General features: G+C 28.8%; 1 protein-coding gene across 1 annotated transcript in view; it reads left to right on the top strand.

The window, feature by feature from the left end:
* Positions 1–24,946, top strand: part of LOC124354525 — a 52,722-nt gene that overhangs the window by 21,881 nt on the left and 5,895 nt on the right. The window contains exons 9-13 of the mRNA XM_046805055.1: positions 1,687–1,877; positions 3,942–4,049; positions 8,516–8,572; positions 10,409–10,514; positions 12,643–12,776. Of these exons, the coding sequence (XP_046661011.1) occupies positions 1,687–1,877; positions 3,942–4,049; positions 8,516–8,572; positions 10,409–10,514; positions 12,643–12,776 (596 nt within the window). The remainder of the gene's footprint in view (positions 1–1,686; positions 1,878–3,941; positions 4,050–8,515; positions 8,573–10,408; positions 10,515–12,642; positions 12,777–24,946) is intronic.

Genomic DNA, 24,946 nt, shown 5'->3' with positions numbered 1-24,946 from the left:
CATAATAAATAAATCTTTATCGAATTGATTTGTATTTTAAATTAGAAATCCATTTAGTCTTCTTCCATTCCGAATTAAACTTTTTATTTTTTTTCATAGTTTAAAGTAAATTCTTTATATACTTACATGATAACAAAGTTATATATTTACGGTAGAGTTTAACTAAATTATTTTTACAGAATGAGTTTGAAGTACAATTTGATTTTCCCTGCATATAATGTATGTAAATGTATTATATGTTATAAATATAAATGTTTGTATTAATCAAAGACTAAGTCATTATTTACAGCAACAGCAAAACAGTAATGGTAACAACTCAGATACGTTGTTACACGTTACGAATAGTAACAAACCAACTTGAATCATCGTTCTAAATTAGAATAAAGACAAATTATGAGCCGGTGTTTAGTTAAATTTGGGAACATTTATGGGTACATTTAATAACGAGTAGTGGGATTAATTGCACAATAGGGATGTATTAGCAATCCAAAGGCAATTAACGCAAACAACTTGTAATGGGAGTAAGCAACGTTAGTCATGAAAATGAATGCAGAACCTCCAATTACTTAAGAGACTTTCTGGCATTACCATACAATCCCTTTAACCTTGCTACTGTCTGGCCTTGCTTTGCATAGTTAACGGTTCGTCATTGATCCTAAATTTAGCTCAGTAGTATAACGGTAACTGTTGTTGTTATGTCACATGTATATTGTACTACTTTTTTATTTTATTTGTCTCCATCCGTTTAAAATATAGTGAACAAAATTACTTGTTAGATTACTATACATAATTTCAAAGTGGCTTTCATATAAAGTAGAAAGTTTACTTACTCGTACTTTACAACCAATTACAAATATGTAGCAACATTGACTAACGGAATTAAAAACAATGTGCTTCGGTTACGAGTACAGTGTTTTGGTGTAATACTGTTAATAATAAAAAGTACTAGTTTCGATTAGAATAATATATTACTGATTGTGTTTGTATTTATGTACGAAGATTTTAGTTCGTAGAGCAAAAAATGACAGAAGAAACTACAGATTGTAACCAAAATGAAACGTTTTCAGACGAATTCCAATCAAACTTTATGGATAGCGGTGAGTAACAAGTATGCTATAACTATAAATAACAGATTAACTATAGATTTAAAATTGCTTATGGTTTTAGAAAAAATTAAAAATATAAATACATAATTGAGCACATTTTAGAACGAGTTATCATTGTAAACAGTTTTACTGAATAGATAACGCTATATTCCAATAACCAATCTATATTCATATATTATATACAAAATGTAAATCTATATTACGTATTTTATATGTTTTCTTCTAACGGTTTTGGCATTAGTCAAGCAAACACTTATGCCTCGTTTTAAATAATACTTTTATAGGTGTCGGAATTGTCCCTTTCTTGTTAATAATTACATATTTCAATAAGTATAACCTGTTAGAGTTACACATGCTGTTACACATCTAAGTCAAGAAGTTTGAAACGTTTGTACTCTTTGAAGACATGTCAGAGAGAAGCGTGGGTGTGAACGTATTCTGTTCTATTTATTTTTCAATCCATACACGATTTAGTTGCTTTAATGTTACGTCGTGTTAAGTCTTATCAAATTTTGATTCTGCGAAAGAACCCAATTGTAAGAAGTAAGCTACTGTCATAAAATTGTTTATATATTTTCAGGTAAAATCATGGAAGAATGGTTTCTTGTCCAAACTCCATATCCTATGATAACAATTCTCGCTATTTACCTACTGATTGTTTTAAAGTTAGGACCCAAATATATGGAAGGCAGGCCGCCTTACAGACTTGGATTTGTGATGAGACTGTACAATATAGTGCAAGTGTTTTACAATTCGATCATCGTATTTCATGTAAGTACAAATTAGTAGAGATGTTTATGGATATTAACCTTATAATAGTTTACACTAACGATGTGTTCCGTGAAATAAAAAAGAAAATATTGCACTAGTATAAAGTATAACTTAAATATACTGTAAGTAATTGTTTCAAAACCTAAAAATAAAATAGTTTTTTTAGTCAATATTTGTCCTATAAATAATGGAAACATACACACATTTCAAATTCAAATAACCTAATAACCTAATTAACATACACACATTTTAAATTCAAATAACCTAATTGCACATACCTCTATATATTTACCATTTCAATATTGAACTACTAGCCGTTATTGTTCGATAATACCTCATTTACCAAAAGTAATGTAGTAAGAACCGTAGTAAAAACAAACTTTATTCGAATGTACTACTTTGTTAAAATACTTAAATACTGTACATATCCCATTTTTTATGTTGTTTAGTTACAAAGTACATTAAGATTTACACATTTAAAACCATTTTAATAACTTATTATTACTTAAATAGGTAGTACGCCTGCCCAATAAGAAATAAATTATTGTGACCACCCGTTTAATAAACATTTACACAGAACCTAGCTTATGTTGGTAAAACTGTAGATAAAAAAGTGTAGCAGTAAAATGGCACATGCTTCACAAGTGTCAAAATATTTACTAATCTTGAAATATAATTTTCGAAGTATCTTATAAATAAAAAAAATTAACATAGACCTAATGCAAGTATCAAAGTACATAAAATATGGTAAAATAAACCGTTAGAATTACAAATTACTTTTAACAATTTACTATCATTTAAACACGACTATTGTTTATTTCAGACACAACAGACAGAAATATAAATAAAGAACTGACAAAAACTTTATTTGATTTAGACTAGTATTATAAAGTACCGTATATAAAGTCTTATAAACAGAGACAAGGTATGCGATGGCTACATACTTTATTGTGAAACAGTTGAAAATTCTCTCTCTCTCTCTCTCTCCCCCCCCCGCCATCTGTCTCTCTTTCATCATCTTTCTCGGCATCAACTCACCACTTCCTATCACATAGCGAGGTAGAGAGACAATATGTCACTGTACCACCTGTCACACAGCTGAAAGTAACCAAGTGCTCACTTTTATAGCATGGGAATGGGTATCTCTTGATTAACTAGTAAAACTAAGGATTTTTTCCAACGTTTCTATTTTTTTTTAGCAGTAACTGATCAGTTTTTTATATGTATTCAAGTGAAAAGTACTGTTCAATGTTAAAAATGCAATTGAAATTAATGCTTAGTAATTTATTTACCACCGAAGGTAAACAATGTTACTCTCTTATTCCTAAGGGTTTGCCATACTTAGAAAAGTTGACTTAGTATATGGCATGGGTGGAAATATTCAGTGAGGTCTTGACCAGTGTGGATGAGTTTATCAAATTCCTTCAGAGCAGGACAGATTTGGACAACATAATTTGATATTTACAACACACTCTGGCATTTTGTCATTTAATCACATCGCAGCTATATAATGTTAGATTTTATTACACATATTATTACAATATTAGAGGGAAATGGTTTCAGACAAAGAGCTTTGCATTTAGATTACAAATTAAGTATCATTAGATACCATATAGGAAAGACAGTGATATTTTCAATGTATTGAAAAGTTTTGTAAACAAATTTTTAAAAACTTATGGTACTTTATTTGATAAGGGATGGTTAGAGAGTAACTTATTTATAGTACTAAACATAATATACAATACTTATAATACTCATATAATCACCTGCCCAGTTTCACCTATATTTTCGTTAGATCAGTGACTGCCACAGACTGTATTACTTTCACGATACTGATAAAACCAAAATTAGTGAGAAAAAGTATCGAGATCTTCAATCTGTTATTTTATTTCTTTGTGAGCGCATCGTAAAACTGCCACTGTCTTAACTACTTACTTATTCAGATATTTTATGTAAATTTTAATAAATTACACTGTTACATTCATAGATTATTTTGCATGTGAAATCAACGTGTGTTCTACAAAATTGAAGTACCATAGAAATTTTAAATGTACAATGTCACAGCTATTGACACCTCAAACTCAGGATAAAGTGTATCCAGTGCCGTTTCTGATCAGAATAAGCTGTTCCATCCCGCAACAATTTGGTGGTTTAGAAGAATTGAAGTATTTGGTAAGTGGTTTTTCAGAATAATTAACAGAAACAATTTAGCCGACTAACTGTAAAATGAGAAGAAAAAATTTAGGCTAATAATTTTATGATTTTTAATTAGTTAATATTTTGTTTGGTTATAAAAGTCACAGCATATTTATAGTATTATATTTAGAAGGATAGTGTATCAGTATAATGATTCCCGTCCTGTATAATGTCATGGTACAACATTGATATTTATAGGGAAGGAGGTGATCGAATAAAGCAATTCCTCTTGCTAAAATACTTTACGAGAAAAAATATTCTTCTAAGTGTATAAATATTACGAGATTCCTGTAACTTATCTGTCCGTCCTTAACTCCTGAGCTCTTTTGTCTAGATGATGCCACAAAAATACTACTAGTAGCCTATATTTTACATTTTATTGTTGGGCCTAACACTTTATAATAGTACGGAAGCTAGTTTACAAACAGATTGTGGATTATCTTGATAATAAAATAGACTTGTTTCTAGTAGTATATTCGGTTTTAGTTGGATTCTCTCAATTTAAATTTACTACACTTTTAACATTTTTAGCGATCAAAGGAATATATGTAAAAAAGGTGACATAACGATGATCTAGTCCAAAACTCAATTTCTATTTGTAATTAATTGTAAATATATATTGCATTGATTTACAGCTAATAATGAGTAGGTTATATACCTTTTTGAGTTCAGTATGTATTGATTTTATTCGCATAAAGCATATTATACAAATTAACGTTAAAAGTCAATCATTATTAAATATCAGTATTTTATAAAAAAGTGAGAATTCATGTATTAATAATAATGAGGTAGATAAAACCAACAGTTACCCGCGACGTCGCATGCGTTTTTGGATTGAAAAACATGGCACCATGTCATATTCGTTTTGAATGATATTCTAAATGCTCCAAAATTAAGTGATAGTCACTGGAAGATATTCAAATTTTCTAACCTATTTTTGATTTAAGTATTAAATTGCTCGAATTATATTCATTACTCCACGATATATGATTGATTAGCTCTAGTAACAATCAAACTATTGTAGGGCCTTGTAGCCCTGTAGGTGAATCATGTTATCAAACTACTTAGCTTTTCGGTTACGCACTAATGTTGTAATGAATGATGTGGCTGTAAGTAGCGCAGAGACGGATGTAGGTATGTTTTATGTACATAATATATCATTATCCATGATTAAAATCTTTACGTGTTAAGATATCAATTTTAGGTTTTAAGCGTTTATGAGCAATTCTCATTGGCATGAATTATATTTCCGACACAAGGGGTGAGATATCCTTCTTGCACCATCCAATAAAATATGTAAAAACTGTATATGTATAACTATTATAACATACTCTAGTCATAGCAGTTTATGCCATATTTAAGTGTAAATTATTTCCCCACCAAGAAAATATATTATATACACAGGTTCGAGAAGCCTACTGTGATTATAAAGTTATAAGGCTTGCCATTGTAATTTACTTTTAGTCAAAGATCTTTTTGATGTTACATTTGAGGTTGCTTCGTTGCTGTAATTTAGATGATGTTACGTAAGGAGGTCTGAGAACTAACATCTAAATAAAAGTCTTAAAATCTATAGTTTTACTTGTATTTTATATCTAATTACATTACTGACCAACCACTAGATATTAACATTTAAATGTAAGGTACTTATAATACATTTACCTAAATCTCATAATTTTCTGTCTTGAATAGCCTCTCTGCTCAACATTGATTCCAGATATTGTTTAAATAAGACAATAAGATTATAACTATAATATTATCTAGTTTACTCTAACTTAGTTACATTAATGAAACATACTGTTACACTGTCATAACACAACGTTTACAAAGAACAGTCGATGACATTATAAAGATCCTCTTTCAATTAACAACATGTGTTAATGATGCAGAAAAGACTGTTTATTACGGTATTTTTACAATCTGCGAACGAGGTAGAACATTGAGATTGGAGATAAATATTCTTTCTGGGTGCGCTTCTAGGTTACAATATAAGTTTTGTACCACATTTACTGTATCTATATTCCATGGCTTTTGCTGGTCGTTAACCAGACAGTATATATATTTACATACCCGTCCTAATAATATTTTAAATGGGAAAGCACCTTTGTTTGTTTGTTTTGCTTTCACGCTGAAAACATTCAACCGATCGTACTGCAATATTAGATGGAAAATATTACGGTCCATGGGATGTATATAAGGCCAATTCTCATTTCGAGAATCCCTCCGGGCTATAGCCCACTGGTCCTTAAAATTGCGAAAAATTCCATTTTGGGTTCTAAAGGTGTGAAATAATAATTAAAAAAGCATTTCTAGTTTAATAAACTGTTCTGTGTGTAAATATTGATCAATATTTTTTTTATTTATATTGAGTAAGTTTTCTAAGGAATAACCATTATTTTTCATGCCATTTTATACTTCAGTGATTAAGTACTCATCTACTTATTAAAATGTCCGAGAATAAAACGCGATCAAAAATTTGACTCCAAAGACTCTCTTTAAAGTCGGTGCTGGTTGAAAGTTCGCTGAACTGTGCTTTTGAACTAATGTACCAATTTCCCTTTTACATTTTGTGAAATGTTAACAATATTTTTAGTGTATGGATATAAAAAAATTTAAGTAGGCCTATTAGATCCTATTAGGCCTATAAGATAAGGTTACTGTCTAAATTTTACTATAAATCTAAAGACTTATAAAACCCATTTTAGTAAATGCCTTACTAAATTTCTCTGATCTGCGAAAAAAGATTTATCACAAAACAAGGGAAAACCGAGTATGAAACAAAACTTACTAAGATCAAAGTCAAACTCACCATTGGCGTCGGAAATCAGCAGTGGCCCACCTACTAAAATGCGTACAAAGAAGTGGGTACCTGCTAGTACCTTTATAAGTGTACATATATAATATATACAGGGTGCCCCAAAATTACTGGACCAAACTTCACCAAATTGTTCAGGAGGTCAAACTGAACGAAATATTTTATATAATGTATAGTCCTATCTTGCTTCGTTTACCTTAGATCGGCCATTTTGTTTTTTTACATTACAATTAATTTTATTTTCAATACGGGTTTACCGATTTTGTTTAAACTTGGCATAAATATTATAAACATGAACATAAGTTGTAAAAATTTTTTTTTTTCAATCTTATGTGTATTTTCAAAAAGGCGGCCATTTAAAACATTAAAACTTAAATAACTTGAAAACCAACCGTTTTATCAAAAAATGTTCAAAATACTAGGTTTCTGCGAATTTTGTAACAAATCCAACGTTACCATTTGTATGAAAATCGGTTCATAAATGGGCTGGTTGTCGAATTTTATATCCGTCTGGACATCATCCTTTCTAGTAACATACTCATTATTGTATGTGCCTGAATTCAAATCAAAAGCAAACGTTTCAGTTGAACAGCTGTTTTTATTAAACTATTGTTTAAACACAATTAGTTTTCTATTGTTATAACGCAGCTGTTTAGAGGGTAAACTTAAATATCCAAGCCAATTACTCCTTAGTTAACACAATGTATTTTGGAGCATTAAATATTATTTTTGTTATAATCTCATTGAAGTCCATTGTTGTCTTGGCGCCTGGGAAATACGCAACCACCCTGTCCAGACGGACATAAACTTCGACAACCAGCCCATTTATGAACCGAGTTTCATAGAAATGGTAACGTTGGATCTGTTACACAATTCACAAAAACCTAGTACTCTCAACATTTTTTGACAAAACGGTGGGTTTTCAAGCTATTTAAGTTTTATTATTTTAAATGGCCGCCATTTAAAAAATATACACATAAGATATTTAAAAAATATTTTTTACACCTTATGTTTATGTTTATAATATTTATGCCAAGTTTCAACAAAATCGGTAAACCAGTATTGAAAATAAAATTAATTGTATGTAAAAAACAAAATGACCGATTTAAGGTAAACGAAGCAAGGTAGGACTGTACATCGAATAACATTTTTCGTTCAGTTTGACCTCCTGAACAATTTGGTGAAGTTTTGTCCTGTAATTTTGGGACACCCTGTATATATATATATATATATATATATATATATATATATATATATATATATATATATATATATATATGTGTATAATTATATTTATATATATATAATTTCAATAAACATTGAATCGCAAAAAGTACTTGCTCCGCCGGGAGTCGAACCCGGATTTATTTTAATCCGGGTACAATTTAAATATATATATATACACACTTATATATACGGCTATTAAAATACTTGCAAATATAATATACTTATAAAATAAGGCTATTACCATTTATATACAATATTATTTATATATGAATAAACAGTAAAACGTTTAACAAATAGATTGATATTTTAGTTAAAGTATATTAGCATTATTTTTTGTTTTTTATCACCATTTAATAGTTACAAAAATTAATAAATAATAACTGTTGATTTAATTTTTCAGTATCTGCTGGGAAGCTGGCATTACCTTGTGTTGAAGCTGTTGGATCTTATAGATACGGTGAGCCATATTAACTTAATTCGTCTAGCAATAATGCGTACAAAATAATAACATTGTGTAGATGATGATCCATGCACTTTTTATAATCTATATTTATTTTTGCCAAATCAGAACATGATATTATATACGGTTTTAAAATATGTTTTTGCTGATAGGAAAGGAAGAATTAACACGTGACAAGTAGCTATTTTAAATTATTACAGTAAATATGATTTAATTGACAGAGTTTATTAGGGTCTATTTGGAATAAATTTTATATATCGATGATATTTTAGGGCTACGACCTATTAGGTTTTGAAAACTGTTTTGTCGACTATATAATATAGCTTAATCTTTAATATAACTTTAATTAAGAAGCATAAAACAAATGCATAATGTACAAAATTTCACTTTTTTACTCAACGACGGCTTTTATTTTTGACTTATTACAAAATTATCTAAATGTCTTACTTTAATTGAAGAAAATCCAGGTGGAGTGAAGACAAGAATTTTATACTTTTACTTTATCAGGAATTTTATTTAAAGTGCTATGAATTTAACTGTACTTTTTTCCATACTGAAAATTTATGTAATAATCATGTCATTATTTTTATAAATTTGGACGCTATTGTACATAATTTTGTACAGCAGTTATTATAATTAAGTAATTTCGAAAGGCTTAGAATTTAAAATTTTTTGTATAAAAATAAGATCTAATGAGATAAGTTTAATGAATGTAAGGGCTCACAGATTTGAACAATATACATTACTACACTGTATTGTAATCTAAATCAACACTTTTGAAAAATAAATATAAATAGTTACTATTAAAAACTCTTAATATAATAATTTTTAAATAAAACTTGAACATGTTTAGTTAAAGTTAATTAGATATCGTGCAACCTTCTCGTATTGCTGTTAAAAATTTTGGCGTTCCAAAAAACACGTTAGGTTCCCATATTTAACCTTATGATATTATATTAAACGATGTTTTAGAATTGTTGTAAAACCATAGAGATGAGAAAGCTAAATTACGTAGGATGCTTTTAATCAAAATATAACTATTCCACCCCTACTTTCTTGATAATAAATATCCGAAGAATTATAAATTAAAGTATCTTTTAGTCTTAACATTGAAAACAAAATGCTTTTCTAAATTATACTGAAGATAAATACTATTCATATATATATGAAAGGCTAGTAAATGTATTGCTCATTCAAAGAAGGCATAAAATATTGCAAGCCTCAGCTATTTAGAAAACATGCCAATGAATTTACTAAGATTTTGTATGCACTATGAGATTGTATAAATTAAAACAATTAACTCCTTGTTTATTACAACTTTAAGAGTCATCGTAAAGTAATTATGATTAAAGTTATTAAAATATTTTATCTTTGGTACGCTGAACCGCTAATGACTATAAATTATACGAAAAACACTACCTAGCAAAGCAATGGAAAGAGTTTATATAGTATGAGCTGATCATTGAAATTATTAAACTGAGTTCCTTTAATCTGTCCTATTTCTGGCTCAGAATCAATATGCGAAACTCTAAACGATGTAGTAGCCTACTCTGTCACGATTTAAAAAAAAAACACATCTGTTGATCATTAAATTGTATAATATATTACAGGAAAACTGGTTTCACTGTTTTCTTCAGACGCTTCAACAAATTTTATCCGAACGAAAATAGATAATAAATAACAGTTCTAGAAAAGCATTTATCGTTGTTGAAAAGGAGTTTTCTACGTAATGTCGTAAATGTTAAATTTCCACTTACTATACCTACTTGCATACTATTTGTATTACAATACATAATTTAAGTAAGTACTATGTATTAAAATGTATTGTTTCAGGTTTTTATGATATTACGGCATAAAACATCTCATGTAACCTTTCTACACGTTTATCATCATGCGGTGATGGTATTCTTCTCGTGGGTTACAATTAGATATTTGAAAGGTAAATAAATCATGTCTAATAGTTTCCTAATAATTACTTTAGAAGGGTTAGTAATTTTAACTGAAACATTTGACATTAAAATTTAATTTTCATATCTTTCATATTGAATTATTTATGTTATTGCAATGAAAACCATTCATAGTACATTAAAAACTCCATGAGCTTAGACTGTTTTGGCTAACTTCATTGAACTGGGTGGAGGGTTTGAGAGGTTCAGATGATCCAGATACAAGTATTATTTGGAGGTTTTCATTATCCTGAGATCAGGTAGCCTATATGGCGAGATATTCAATACGTAGTTCTAAATACTGTAAGTATAAAGTGTATAAGCTTAGTATTATCTAGGTTTTAAAAAGTCTTACAGAGCTTAGAAGTTTCCATCCTGGATTTGTACTGTGCAATACAGAGAATTTCAAGATGCGGTTGATCAGTGCCCTAAAGTTTCAAAATTTCGGGGTTTATGAACAAAAACCGACCTTTTATAAAAGAGGTATCGTTGTATTTTAAGTCACTCATGACTTCGATATACCTGGTTTGGATTTTAGAGCTTTCGTTTGTACAGTATACAGGCAATGATTTCTTCTATGAGCTTCGAATCCTACATTACGATTACTGTTGATATTGTGAGTGAATCATTTGTAATCTACATATTTTATCTCTTTTCGGATATGGTAATACGTATCAGCAAATAATGTTGCTATTTTCTAATAATATAACTAATAAAATAAAAATTACAAATTCTATCAAGTGAAGAAAGAATAAGAAAGAATGAAAAGGCTACAGTAATAAGGAATACATGGAAATGCTTTTTGTTCATTATCAGTTACTCCTGCCAGTACCGTACGCATTAGGGACGTTGAGTGTTACGAACTGTATTCTGGTAATTTAGCTTTTAATTTTACCAATAAATTTATACATAATTATATATATATATATATATATATATATATATATATATATATATATATATGCATACATACATACATATAACTGCTCTTATTCTAGTTTAATGAAACGTCCTAGTAAGCAAACTAAGTATATTTTATATAGAATTTAATATCAATTGTCGCAAATTTTACTATTGTTTTAAGTATTTTTTAATAACAATCTCGTAGATGGGACATATTTTAGCTCAAATTACATTTATCAATAAAGCTCACAACATTGTTTATTATAAGCTTCATTAAAATTAAAGTTGCTCCAAGTTATAAATAATGTCATGATTTGACTTTTTTTTGGAACTAAAGTTGATATCAACATTTCCTCTGTATATATTGTACAAGAGCCAAGAGCCGAGTTCTGGGCTTTCTTTAAATCGACCGCCATAAATCGACAGCCATACTAGTTTTTGTTAAATGGAAGGTTATCAAAAGGGTTAAAATATGGAATGATAAAAAATTATCAAACCTTATTTTTTTAATTTTTATAACTCTCAATGGATAGTTTGAAATATAAATAATATTTATATCACTGTCGGACAACTAGATAAAGAAACCGAAAACTACTATCTTCCTTGTCTGTATTCTCCTATGGTCAGCCGACACTAATTTAACAATTATTTACGATTGTTTTGAAATGTGCCAATGTATGAAAATTGTGATTTGAGACCAAATATTATTGATAATTCTAACCAATTCTATACCATCCAATCTTGACCTCCACCTGAAATAAACAGTTAACTCGTTTCTTAGGATAAGTTATTTCTCGATATATATATATATATTTACATTAAATTGTATAAATGGCAATTGCCTTATTTAATTTCAATAAACATTGAATCGCAAAAAGTTCTTGCTCCGCCGGGAGTCGAACCCGGATCTCTCACTTGGTGAATGTCCAATGTACCAATGTAATGGTAGCACATTCACCCGGCAAGTGAGAGATCCGGGTTCGACTCCCGGCGGAGCAAGTACTAACTATATATATATATATACGGTATATAAAGAAAAAAATAGATCGTGTAGTTGTAAATACAAACTGGCCCTTAACTCTTGTACCTGACTTCTAGTTACTTGAAATTGAATTATTAGTCAATAACATTAAACCGTATATTTAATTGTTAGATTCATATTACTTCGGGAATATGTAATGATGCCATTAATATGTCATACTTACTTTATACTTACAGCGATTCAGGCAGCTATTCCTGTCTTCATCAACATGTTTGTCCACGCGATAATGTATAGTTACTACTTCCTGGCTACCTTTGATTCTCTCAAGAAGTATCTCTGGTGGAAACGTCACCTGACAAAACTTCAGCTGGTGCGTATTAAACACTAAATAAGAGGTACATGTAGTGTATAAAACACAAGTGACAGCTGTATTCATATACATCAAACTCGGACTTAAACTGTTTAATTCATTATTGATGCGTTTTCCTCATAAAAGTATGTCAATTAAATTCTAGACGTTCTTTTTTATTTTATTTTAAACAATTCAAATACAATTACAAAACTGTGTACGTTGTTAGTGTCATAAACAAATTACACGTATGCTAAAAAAGTAGACCGTTGCGCTCCCAGGGGCTCAATCCGTAAAAAGTAAGAGGAAAATGACGGATAAGAACTCAGGTTGAATTGCCTATGACATTACAGATCTCTATTAGTAGAACACGATGCACAAACTCGATCTTAAAATATATAAATAACAAAAATGCCTGGTGATTCAAGTGTAAAAAAATTTGCCAGTATGACCTGTTGTATTAATTTTATTACAACCGTCAAAAGTTAGCACAATAATTCCAGGAAAAATTTTAAAACAACGTATATTGTGTTTGTTGAATGTATTATTGAAATTTATTTCTTTAGTAGATAAAGATTAACACAACTAGTGGTCACGAAGTAAATTAAAAACTTATTTTTTCTATTGCTTTTTACAATTAAAATTAATTTAGTACTTATAAATGTGCTTAAATTGTTCAACTTGTAATGTTACGTTTAGATGACGTTATGAATACTGACTAGAAAGATATAATTTAAGGAATTCAATACAAATAATTCACTAATTCACAGAAAATTCACTTTTATTCATTAGTAGGGCTATTTTAATCTTATATGTCAATTAATAATTTGCGTATATTTCGCGTTAACTGTGATTGGGGTGCAATAGACCTAATCTTAAAATTCGCATTGAATCAGCCCTTTCCACTCTACTTAATTTGTAGCTGATGTTATTGAAATGAATAATTATACAAATAAGCATAACATTCTTTCACTTATTTTGAATCAATTCCCAACACATGAATATTAAACTATTGTACCAATTTTATACTGATTGCATTAATTTATTTAAAATTACCACTATCTTGCAACTTATAAAGAAATAATTGTTATTTTCTTGTTAATAAAAACTGTTTCATTAAAATAGCTTAAGATATGTTCACAACAAAGTTAAAATATATTTCGTTCAAGATAAACCTTATTCTGAGTTATAACTCATTAAGATCATATAATCCAATAATATAACAAAAATATTAATTGTGGCTAGACCGTTTTTAACTTTCGAGAGAGTTTTATAACGTGATTTAAAATTTTCTCCAATCTAATTGTACTACTATCAATTATATTACTTGATTTTAAGCACATCATAAAATTGCGGTTTTACGAACTCCTAATTAATTATTGCTATATTAACGTTGGTTTTGAATTGAAATTTTTGAAACAACTCAATTCGTATTTTAATGACGAAATAAGAATTCTACGGAGTCCACTACAAAATGAAATAAATATTCATTAGGATATTTAGTAGGATGTTGAACATTTTGTAATTATTATACATTAACAAACGTATACAGCGGTGTCTGAAATCCAATCATCCATCAAACCTTTAAACCTTCAATAACAGATTTTAAAAATGAATACATGAAATATTATGATAGATTTTTTACTTCCTGCAATAAGAGTATTGATGTGATATTTATTTATAGTTTAGCGAAAATAAAAGTTCTTTTTTAAGTGATCGTCATATTTCTGGTTATTGCTACGACAATTTTATATACGCCTGGATCTTACGCACATGAGGAGTGTTTCAAAATTGGTTATGAGACACGAATAAATTCGAAAATATTAATAGAAAATGCTCTTATAGGCTGCTATAACATTTCGCAACTGTTTTCAACCATTAATCATTTAAAATGCTTTACCAAAATTTGCTCTACAAATTTATTTTCTACACTTTTAGTATAATATTAATATTATAAAAGCGAAAGTGCCTTTGCTTTTACGCGTCAACCATTTAACCGACTGTACTGAAACTTTACATGGACAATTTTAAGGCACCTGGGATTAATATAGGCCTATTCTTAGCTTGAAAAGTCTTGGGGTCTACGCCCCACTGGTCTTTAAAGTAGCAAAATCCCATCTTGGTTTCTAAAGTTGTAAAATTCTAAAAAAATAAGAATGTATAATGTAATGAACTAATCTCTAAAAAACTGTTTATTATTTTAAATTTATTCTAAATACATTATAATATGAGTGATTCTAATAAAGATAGGAATAATCAACTAGGTAAGAACTAATCTACCTTGGAAAAATTCCTTGGAAAAAAGTCAGAATTTGACTCCGAAGCTACCCTCTGAAGCAGTCGGCAAGACTATGTTGGATAAAGTTTCGCTGGACTGTGTATTTGACTAAGTATTATTCAGTTGATAAAGAAACGAACGCGTAGAATCTTTGTTAATGTATTTGTAACTGTACATTTATATTTTTAATATTTCAATTTAACTATAAATATAAACAATGAAATAAAACTTATCTTAGTTAACTTTTAACAGAAGTGAGCTTTTCTGATCTCTAATATATATATTTTCTAGATTGAGAAACAAAGCTAAATCAAATATGGTACAAATTAGACTAAGAAATATTAAATTAAAAAGGCGATTACTAATATCCTTTTGATGTATTTTCTTAATCGTGGCCACAAGGAAAGCTCAAAATTGGAATAAACAAAATTATATATATATATATATATATATATATATATATATATATATATATATATATATATATATATATATATGCCGGTTCTAGCGCACTTTTGGAAGCCGACCGAAAATCAATGGAAAATACTGTTTAAAGGACAATAAACAAATCTGTAAAATCAAACAGTAAATCTCGAATGAAAAATTAACCGAATCAGTTCGACTCCAGAATCCCTATATATCTACTGACCATAAATGAAAAATCACGAATGAAAAATAACCGAATCTATAGTTGCTTGCTTCTACTTTCTTAAGCAGTTTTAATGTCTATTACTAATGTTGTATAATCTCCTTAGAATCAATGTAAAATCTTCGAAATCTTAATCTTTATTCTACGAAGTTAATTGTAACACATACTTTGTCTTTTATTGTCTTTTTCCCAGTAACAATCAAGTGTAATTTATCATTTTTATTAAATTTTTAATCTTTTTTCATCAAAAACAGTCAAAAATCTATTTGGCAAATGTGCTTTGAAATCTTCCAATTCTGTAATGATTGTAAACCCGAATTTATCTTTCATTTTCTCCAATGTCACATTTTGTATTTCTTATTTTCTTCTAAATCAATTAATTTCTTATATTCTTTAAATCTTAGATCGCCAACTTCATTTAATTCCTTTAGTAGCTCCATTTATAGAGGAAAAAACTTTATCAGTGATTTTCTAAATTCCAGTTTTATAGTGAATTTTCGAGAAATATCGTTCAAATTATCAACTTTTTAAGGTACATACAAACTGGTACTAGAGTTTTTTGAAAAATCCTGAACAATCTACCGAATTATCTGCAATTATTGCGAAGTTTTAGCTTAAAAGTTGCTAATTTCAATGATATTTCTCGAAAAATTACTATAAAAATTGAAATTTAGAAAATCTCTAGTTAAATTTTTTTTACATAAATGACCAAAGAAAAAATAACATGTCCGTTTTGTAAGAAAGAAATCCTAAAAGATAACTATGATCGCCATTATAATTCTAAAATTCATCTAAAAAACAAAGGCGTCTACGAGAAAGAATTGAACTATTTGAGGACTTGGGCTAGAGAAAATCAAATTGATGATCATCAAAACATGTATAATATAGAAAAATTTAGAGGATTAAAAAGAAATTTTAAGAAGGAAAAGAAAAATTTCAAGCTATTTAATGATGAAATTTAATTCAATCGCTGAAAAATTGTCTATTGAAACAAACGATAACACTAAGTCTAAAATGATCGAAGAAATTGATAAAACTCTTAACGAAAAAAATGAAAATATCATTGATGTCGAAGTTTTATCCTCTATACACGGTCTTTTCAAGCAACACATTATAACAAATTTAAACGATAATTCCATGTCAATTTACAAATATCTATCAATTATGCGCCCAGAAATTAAAAGTTTAATCGAAAAATATCAAGAAAATGTTAAAAATATGAAGGGTCATCTCTCTTTGGAATGTGAATACGAACGAACGTTAGTGAACGGTGAAACACAAACATGTCCAATGTATTTCACTATAAAAGCAGACGAAATCTTCGATGTAAACGATTTTATCACTAAACAATTTAATAAATTAACACATCGTGAACAAACAAATCATCCAAATAAGGGTTCTGGATGGACATTTAAAAGCTGCAAACAACTAGTTTTGAGCAATTATAAACACGAAATGATGAACGCAGGTTCATATATCGATTTACCAAAGAAAATCTAAGATAAAAAAGCTTGTATAAATATTAAAAATAAAGATGACTATTGCTTTATTTATTCTATCCGATGCGCTATTGAAAAACCAGAAATAGACTGCGAAAGATCAAAACAATATGAAATATTTGTAAATGACGAGATATTTTCGGGCTTTGAGTATCCAATGTCTTTAAAAGATATACAGTTATTTGAAAAACGAAGTTACAATTCCAATGTATAAGTATCCTAATATGTCTATCAATGTCTACAGTTTTGATGAAAATATTAAGGTTGTTCCGTTACAAATTTCTGAAAAATATGATGCTGAGTTAAACATTGACTTATTGTATTTTAAACAAGATGATAAATCCCATTATGCTTTGATAACAGATTTAAGTAGATTAGCGAGTTCTCAATTATCAAAAAAATGCTCACAAGATGTTCTTGTGTAGAAGATGTTTGAGCCATTTCTACAAATCTGGAGATTTAACAGATCATTTAGAAATTTGCCAGCAACATGAAGTTTGTAAGCCAATTATGCCATTTCCAGGACAAACAACTCACTTTACTAATTATCAAAAGAAGTTTAGCCATCCGTACGTTATTTATATGGATTTTGAAAGCATATTAGAGAAAATTTCGACATGTAAGAACAATCCACAAAGATCTACTACAACCAAGATTCAGAAGCATATTCCTTATGGTTTTACTCTATATTTTGGTGTGGAATGTGACCAATCGCATGTACAAATCGAGCCAAAAATAAAGAAGATTTGGCAAATGTTCCTACAAAATTGTTTGAAGAGCTCAATAAATTATCGAAGTACATAGCTAAAAAATATAATTCAATGAACATGAAACCTATGGAATTAACTGAAGAACAAGACATTTTTTATCAAAATTCTAACATATGTCAAATTTGTGAAACAGAAGGTTTTGATGGTGAAAAAAGATTAAAAGTAAGAGATCATTGTCATTTAACCGGCAAATTTCGAGGCGCAGCTCATTTATGTTGTAATCTGAATCTCAAACTTTCACAAAATATTCCAGTTTTCTGTCACAATATGTCAAATTACGATACTCATTTGTACATAAAAGAATTGGCTAAACAATATGGAAATGTTGATTTGATCGCAAACACAGATGAAAAATATATAAATTATTCAGTAAATTCTGGATATGGCTATGAGTTTGACAATGATAAGCCTAGAAAGTTTGTTAAGTTTTCTTTCGTAGACACATTTAGATTCATGGCATCGTCTATTGAAAAGTTAGCTAAAAACCTCAAAAAAGATGATTTTAAGCATACAAATCATTTTATACAGGATGGAAGAATATTGAATGAAATTTTAACAAGACTGCCAAATGACGAAGACGAGATTTTTAAAATATTGTCTGGAAAAGGCATATTTCCTTACGAATTTATCGATAGTATTGAAAAACTTGATTACACAGAAGAGCTGAAAATGTAAGATTTCTATTCACTTTTGACAGATGAGAGCATATCTGTGAAGGATTTTCAACACTACTTAATGGTCTGGAACAAATTAAAACCAAAAAAATCTAGGAAATTACTCTGATTTGTACAATATCCAAGATGTACTATTGCTCGCTGATATATTTGAAAATTTCACAATTATTTGCTTAAATTGCTGTAAACTTGATCCGGCACATTATCTGAATGCTCCAAGTCTCGCATGGGACGCTATGCTAAAATTAACAAAATCGAGCTTCAACCAATATACGATTATAATATGTATTTGATGATTGAAAAAGGCATTCGTGGAGGCATTTCTCAATGTATTAAACGATATGTTAAAGCAAATAACAAATATTTGAAAGATTTCGATAAGAAAAAACCTGAAAATTATCTGTTGTACGTCGATGCAAACAACCTTTATGGTTGGGCTTTATCACAAAATTTACCATATGGCGATATTAAGTGGATGGATCCGAAAACTTACACAACTGCAGAATGGCAAGAAACAATTTTAGAACTCACTGGAGAAGAAAATTATGGCTATATTCTCGAAGTTGATCTAGGATACCCAACGAATTTACATGAAAATCACAAGGATTTGCCTCTTGCTCCTTAACATTTTAACAAGAAACTTTGCACAACTTTACTGGATAAAACTGAATACGTTGTTCATTCAAGAAATTTTAAATTCTATCTGGAACAAGGAATGGTGTTAAAATATGTGAAAATAGAGTTATTGCATTAGACCAGAAGCCTTTTATGAAAGAATACATTGATTTTAACACAAACATGAGAACCAAAGCTACAAGTGACTTTGAGAAGGATTTTTACAAGTTAATGTACAACTCAGTTTTGGAAAATGTGCGAAATAGATGCGATATCAAACTAGGAAATGAAGAATTTTCTATGAAACAAGCTAAGAAAACAAACTTCAAATGCTTTAATATCTTTGGTAAAAACTGTATTGCGAGTCATATGTACAAACAAAAAATGAAATTTAAAAAACCGATTTACATAGGTTTTTCAGTTATTGACCTTTCAAAATTGTTAATGTGCGAGTTTTATTACGACAAACTTAAGAAATATGATCCAGATTTTAATCTATGTTACATGGATACAGACAGTTATTTCCTAGAATTGAAACGCGATCCTTTTTAATTATTAAAAAAATTATTAAAGAAAATATAGATGAGTTTGATACGAGCGATTATCCGAAAAGATCATGAATGTTTCACTAGCAAAAACAAGAAAGTCATAGGAAAATTCAAAGACGAGCTAAATGGTGAAATATTAGAAGAATTTTGTGGATTGAGATCGAAAATGTACTCGTACAAATATTTAGACAAAAATCCAGTAAGATGTAAAGGAGTTAAGAGAAGCGTTGTAAATAAAACAATAAATATCGAAAACTTGAAGAAATGTTTGTTCGAAGATAAAGAAGAATTTAGGGAGATGACAGTAATCAAAAGCTACAAACATGAGTTATACACCGTTACTATAAACAAGTTAGCACTGAACGCTAAAGATGATAAGAGAATTGTCCTAGAAAATAAGATCGATACAGTACCGTATGGCTATAAAAATGAAGCGAAATCTGATATATTAGACGAATTAAATAAACTTGGAAACTTTGATATATAAATGGAAGATGATTTGATTCACTGTCACAAAATGTAAAAAGAAAACGAAAAATATAGATTCTAAGATTGTTCAAACTCAAAACGGGTTGTATAGAATTGCAGCAAAATGTTCAAAATGTAAGACAAATAAGAGTAAATTTATAAAGAATCCTTATGAAAAAGAAGTAAAGAAAGAATTGAAGAACAAAGAGGAAATAGAGATTGAAGCTAGAGAAATTCATGCACCTGTACGAAAGAAATTTAAAAAGAGAAAAATTATAACATTAGGAATTGATGATTTATGGGCAGCAGATTTAGTTATAATGTCTAATTATTCGGATCAAAATGATGGATTTGAGTATATATTAAATGTTATTGATACTTTCTCAAAATATGCTTGGTCAAAAGCGATTAAAAGAAAAAACGGCAAGGATATTTCAAAAGCTTTCGAAGATATAGTAAAAGATGCGATAAAGATCAATCATATACCTCCAAATCTTCTTCATACAGATAAGGGTTTAGAGTTTAAAAATAAAGAATTTAACGATGTTTAGAGGAAATATAACATTAAGATTTATCATACTGAAAACGAAGAGAAATCAAATATTGTAGAGAGATATAACAAAACTCAAATGAGAGAATGAAAGTTATTTTTGAGATTAATAAAAACTTTAAATGGATCGATATTCTTCAAAAAATAACCACAAATTATAATAATACTGTTCATAGCACGAGAAAAATGGCGCCTAAAGATGTAGATAAAGATGCAGAAAAGGAGTTATTAGAGACAGTTTTCAAGTATATTCCACCAGAAATTCACACGAAAACTAAATTTAAAATTAATGATCATGTAAGAATTGTTAGTAAAAAACAAACATTTTCGAACAAATATAAGAACAATTGGTCAAGAGAAATCTTTGTGATTTATCAAATTAATAACACAAATCCTGTAACTTATATTATAAAAGATTTAAATAATGAAGAAATAACTGGAAGTTTTTACGAATATGAATTGAGAAAGTCAAAGCTATAAAGATTTTTTTCTATCTAAATGGAGGCCCAAAAGAAATGTTTTTTATGTGTCAAGAATTTAAAGATTTATCGAAGTTTTCTCAAGAAAAGACTAGAAAAGATGGATTTAACTATTATTGTAAGGATTGTCGTAGTAAATATGAGAGAGAATTATACGATAAAATAGAAAAATTAATGTTAGAAGAGAAAAAATTTTGCGTTTGTAAAGAAATTAAGGATATTTCCAAATTTTAAGATTGGCATTATAGTAAAGATAAAAAAACAGGCATATTGTAAAGATTGTGCAATAAGAATTATTCGAAAAAGTCAAAAGAAACCAACTCTTTGCGAGTGTGGACGAATCATTCAATGGTTACCTTATCTTCAAAAACATTTACAAACAAAATATCATAATTCGAGAGTTTAATTTCAAGATTTAAGATATATACCAGTCCTGGTTCATTAACGAAAATTGTGTTTTCTTTAATATTTTCTGTGGGGGTATTTATACCCCCGCAGAATTTTTACTAAAATACTGAAATTTATCATCTTTATCAACATTATTTTTAATTGCTTGTTTCGTATCTTGATATACTAAAATTTCTGCAACATCTTTCGCCTTAAACCAAAATTCATTATTTTCATCAAAAATCGTAAAGATATGTTTGTTATCAAATCTAAGTTGATTATTGAGCAGATCCACAACTAACTCCATTTAGATAGAAAAGAAATTTAACTAATAATTTTTATTTCAGTATAAAGACCAGATTCATTAACGAAAACAGTGTCAGGATGAATATTTTGAAAGAGTCTATGGGATAGACTCTTGTAATATATACATTTAAAGGTAATTTTCTCGTCTTTATCGACATTATTTATCATAGTTTACCTCGAGTTTTCTAGTTTAATTAGTAACTTACAATCTCATATATACGGTAGTTTTATTCTCATTATTCAATAAATTTCCTTCAGAGTCTTGTATAGTCAGAACGATTTTTTTGAATTCTTTTAATATTTTTTCTAATTGGAATATAACCGATTTCATTCGGCTTTTCACTGATTTTTGACCCATAAGCAACATTTGGGTAAAATGTGTACAATATTTCCGATTCTTTGTGTAGATGTTCGGTATGATTTTCGAAACTAGGTTCAACGAGATTACAATGTACTTCAATTATATCGAACGGTCTAAATTTTGGCGTTTTATTTCCTAAATATACCTGATTTGGCTCAATAGTTTCTTGAACAAACCCTAATAAATCTACTATAATTGCTGAAAACATTATTCTTACTGGTGATTTTATTTGAATTTTGTTAACGAGATAATTGTTTTGCATTTCAAACTTGTTTTCGTCAAAGTTTAAAGATTTATCTGATTGTTTGAATGTTTTCAGATAATTTTTAAAGGAATATTTTTATATTAAACGAAGGTATAATATCCTTGGTTTAAACCATAATATTTTGTTATGTTCTTTTCACTAAATCCTATACAATAAGGAGAACTTTCACTAATATTTATTACAAAATTATCAGAAATAAAAACCACTTAAACCAATAAAATAATTTTATTCTTCCTCTAAATGAATAGGATGTTCTAAGTTTAAAACTAATTTAGAGCTTTCTGAAGTCAATTTGAATAGTTTAATTTTTGCTATTTAAATGGAGAAATTTTTAAAACAAAAAGATCAAATAAAACTACAAACGTTGGAAGAAAACAAGAAAGATCAACCTATTAGATTGTTAATTGTTGGTTCAAGTGGATGTGGAAAGACAACTTTATTATTGAATTTTATCTACAATAGGTTGATTCCTTATTCAAATTTGTATGTTTTTAGTAAATCTTTGGAATAAGACGCATACAAAAAATTACAGGGATGATTTGAAAATATTGAGAAGAACTTAAGCAAAAAGATATCAAATTTTTATAATGCTTCTGAGGATATAGTTCCGTTAAGCGAATGTAAACCCAATTCTTTAATAGTTTTTAATGATTGTATTTTGGAAAATCAGGATGTTATTAAAGAATATTTCGTGATGTCTCGTCACAAAAACATATCTTGTATCTATCTTTCCCAATGCTTTTCAAAGGTTGATAAACAGGTTATTAGAAATAATTTGAATATGTTGTGTGTTTTTAAGCAAGACGATCACTATTCGAGAAAGATTTACAACAATTATGTGGGATCTTATATGAGTTTTAACCACTTTAATGAGTTATGTGATAAAATTTGGAAAGAAGACTACGGATTTTTAACAATTAATCTAACTTTGAAGACTAAAAATGGTAAATATTTGAATAAATTTTCTAATATAAATTATGGTCTGTGGTCTGACAAATTTAATCGATAAAATATTTGTTATAATTATTTTTACTATATCTTTAATTTTTATTTACATTATGAAAATAACTGAAAAACGGTAAATCTGTTCACGTTTTCACGTTCCACGTTCACGTTTTTACGTTCCACGTTCACGTTTGTGCGTTCCACGTTCACGTTTGTGCGTTCCACGTTCACGTTTGTGCGTTCCACGTTCACGTTTTCACGTTCTACGTTCACGTTTGTACGTTCCACATTCACGTTTCAAAATTTTTGAAGTGAAAACTTCTTTAGGCGCGTTGAGCGTTTTGGTAGAGGGTAAAATCCTCGGTTCGCGTCACCGACATGCTAATGATACTAACCTGCATGAAAAAGTCAGTCTCGCTGTGTTTTTTAACCGTAGACTTGGCCGCGGACTACTAACCTGCATGAAAAAGTCAGTCTCGCTGTGTTAAAACTGTCCCGGCGGAGTATGAAAACAGACTGCGAAAATCAGTGACCTTTACGGCTTCCTCTCGCGATTTAAAAGTGAAGCCAATGTCGTACAATTCTGTAAGATGCGTCAAATTAAAGCTCTTAATATTGGCAATCTATTGGTTACATTTTTAAATATTAAAAAAATTTCGAAATAATTTTGATTATTGTTTACATTTTACATAGCGTTTACAATGACAAGAAAAAAAGTAGTAAGCGAGGATGTTTTTTATTTTTTGGTCAGACAAAATTTGTCAGCGAGAAAGTTGTGTGAAAATAGATGAACATTTTTTTTTAATTTATCATTTTTTATTGGAAGTTTAGTTTAGCCTGTAGTAGCGTATGAAGTGATGAGTGAACGTTTCTGCCGGAACTGTAGTTGGCGCATTAGCTCACTGATACCGTATAACTCAATAAATTAGTTTATTGTGCAATAAAAATACCTTTACGAAAGAACCAAGTTAATTTAACTAATTTATTAGTTTTAAAAATATTGTGGGTTTAATTGTTATTGCAATTATATACTTTATCCGTAGCAATAACTGTATTATTTACAACGGTGTTCGAAAATGAATAATGAAAACAACGAATATATTTTTAAACATTTTTAATATTTGTACGAATATTTGTATTTAAAATTTAGCATTATTCATTTTAATTATGTTTTTAATATTTAACCTCTTCATCATGAAATGAGTATTATTACGGTATAAGATTTATCTTACTAGCGTGGTAAAAAAGATTTCTAGTTATTTGATAATATTTATTCGTGGATTTTAAAATTGGAAAATAAAAAACGCGTCACATTTACAATTACAGATGTACTGTTACTATAATGTATTGTTAATTACTCTCAACTTAATAGTTCCGTTTTCACTTCTATCGGCAGT

This window comes from Homalodisca vitripennis, chromosome 1 (assembly GCF_021130785.1).
Source record: "Homalodisca vitripennis isolate AUS2020 chromosome 1, UT_GWSS_2.1, whole genome shotgun sequence".
NCBI classification, from domain to species: Eukaryota; Metazoa; Arthropoda; class Insecta; order Hemiptera; family Cicadellidae; genus Homalodisca; species Homalodisca vitripennis.
Note: the sequence above shows the minus strand (reverse complement) of the source record. Positions and strands in the feature narration are given on the sequence as shown.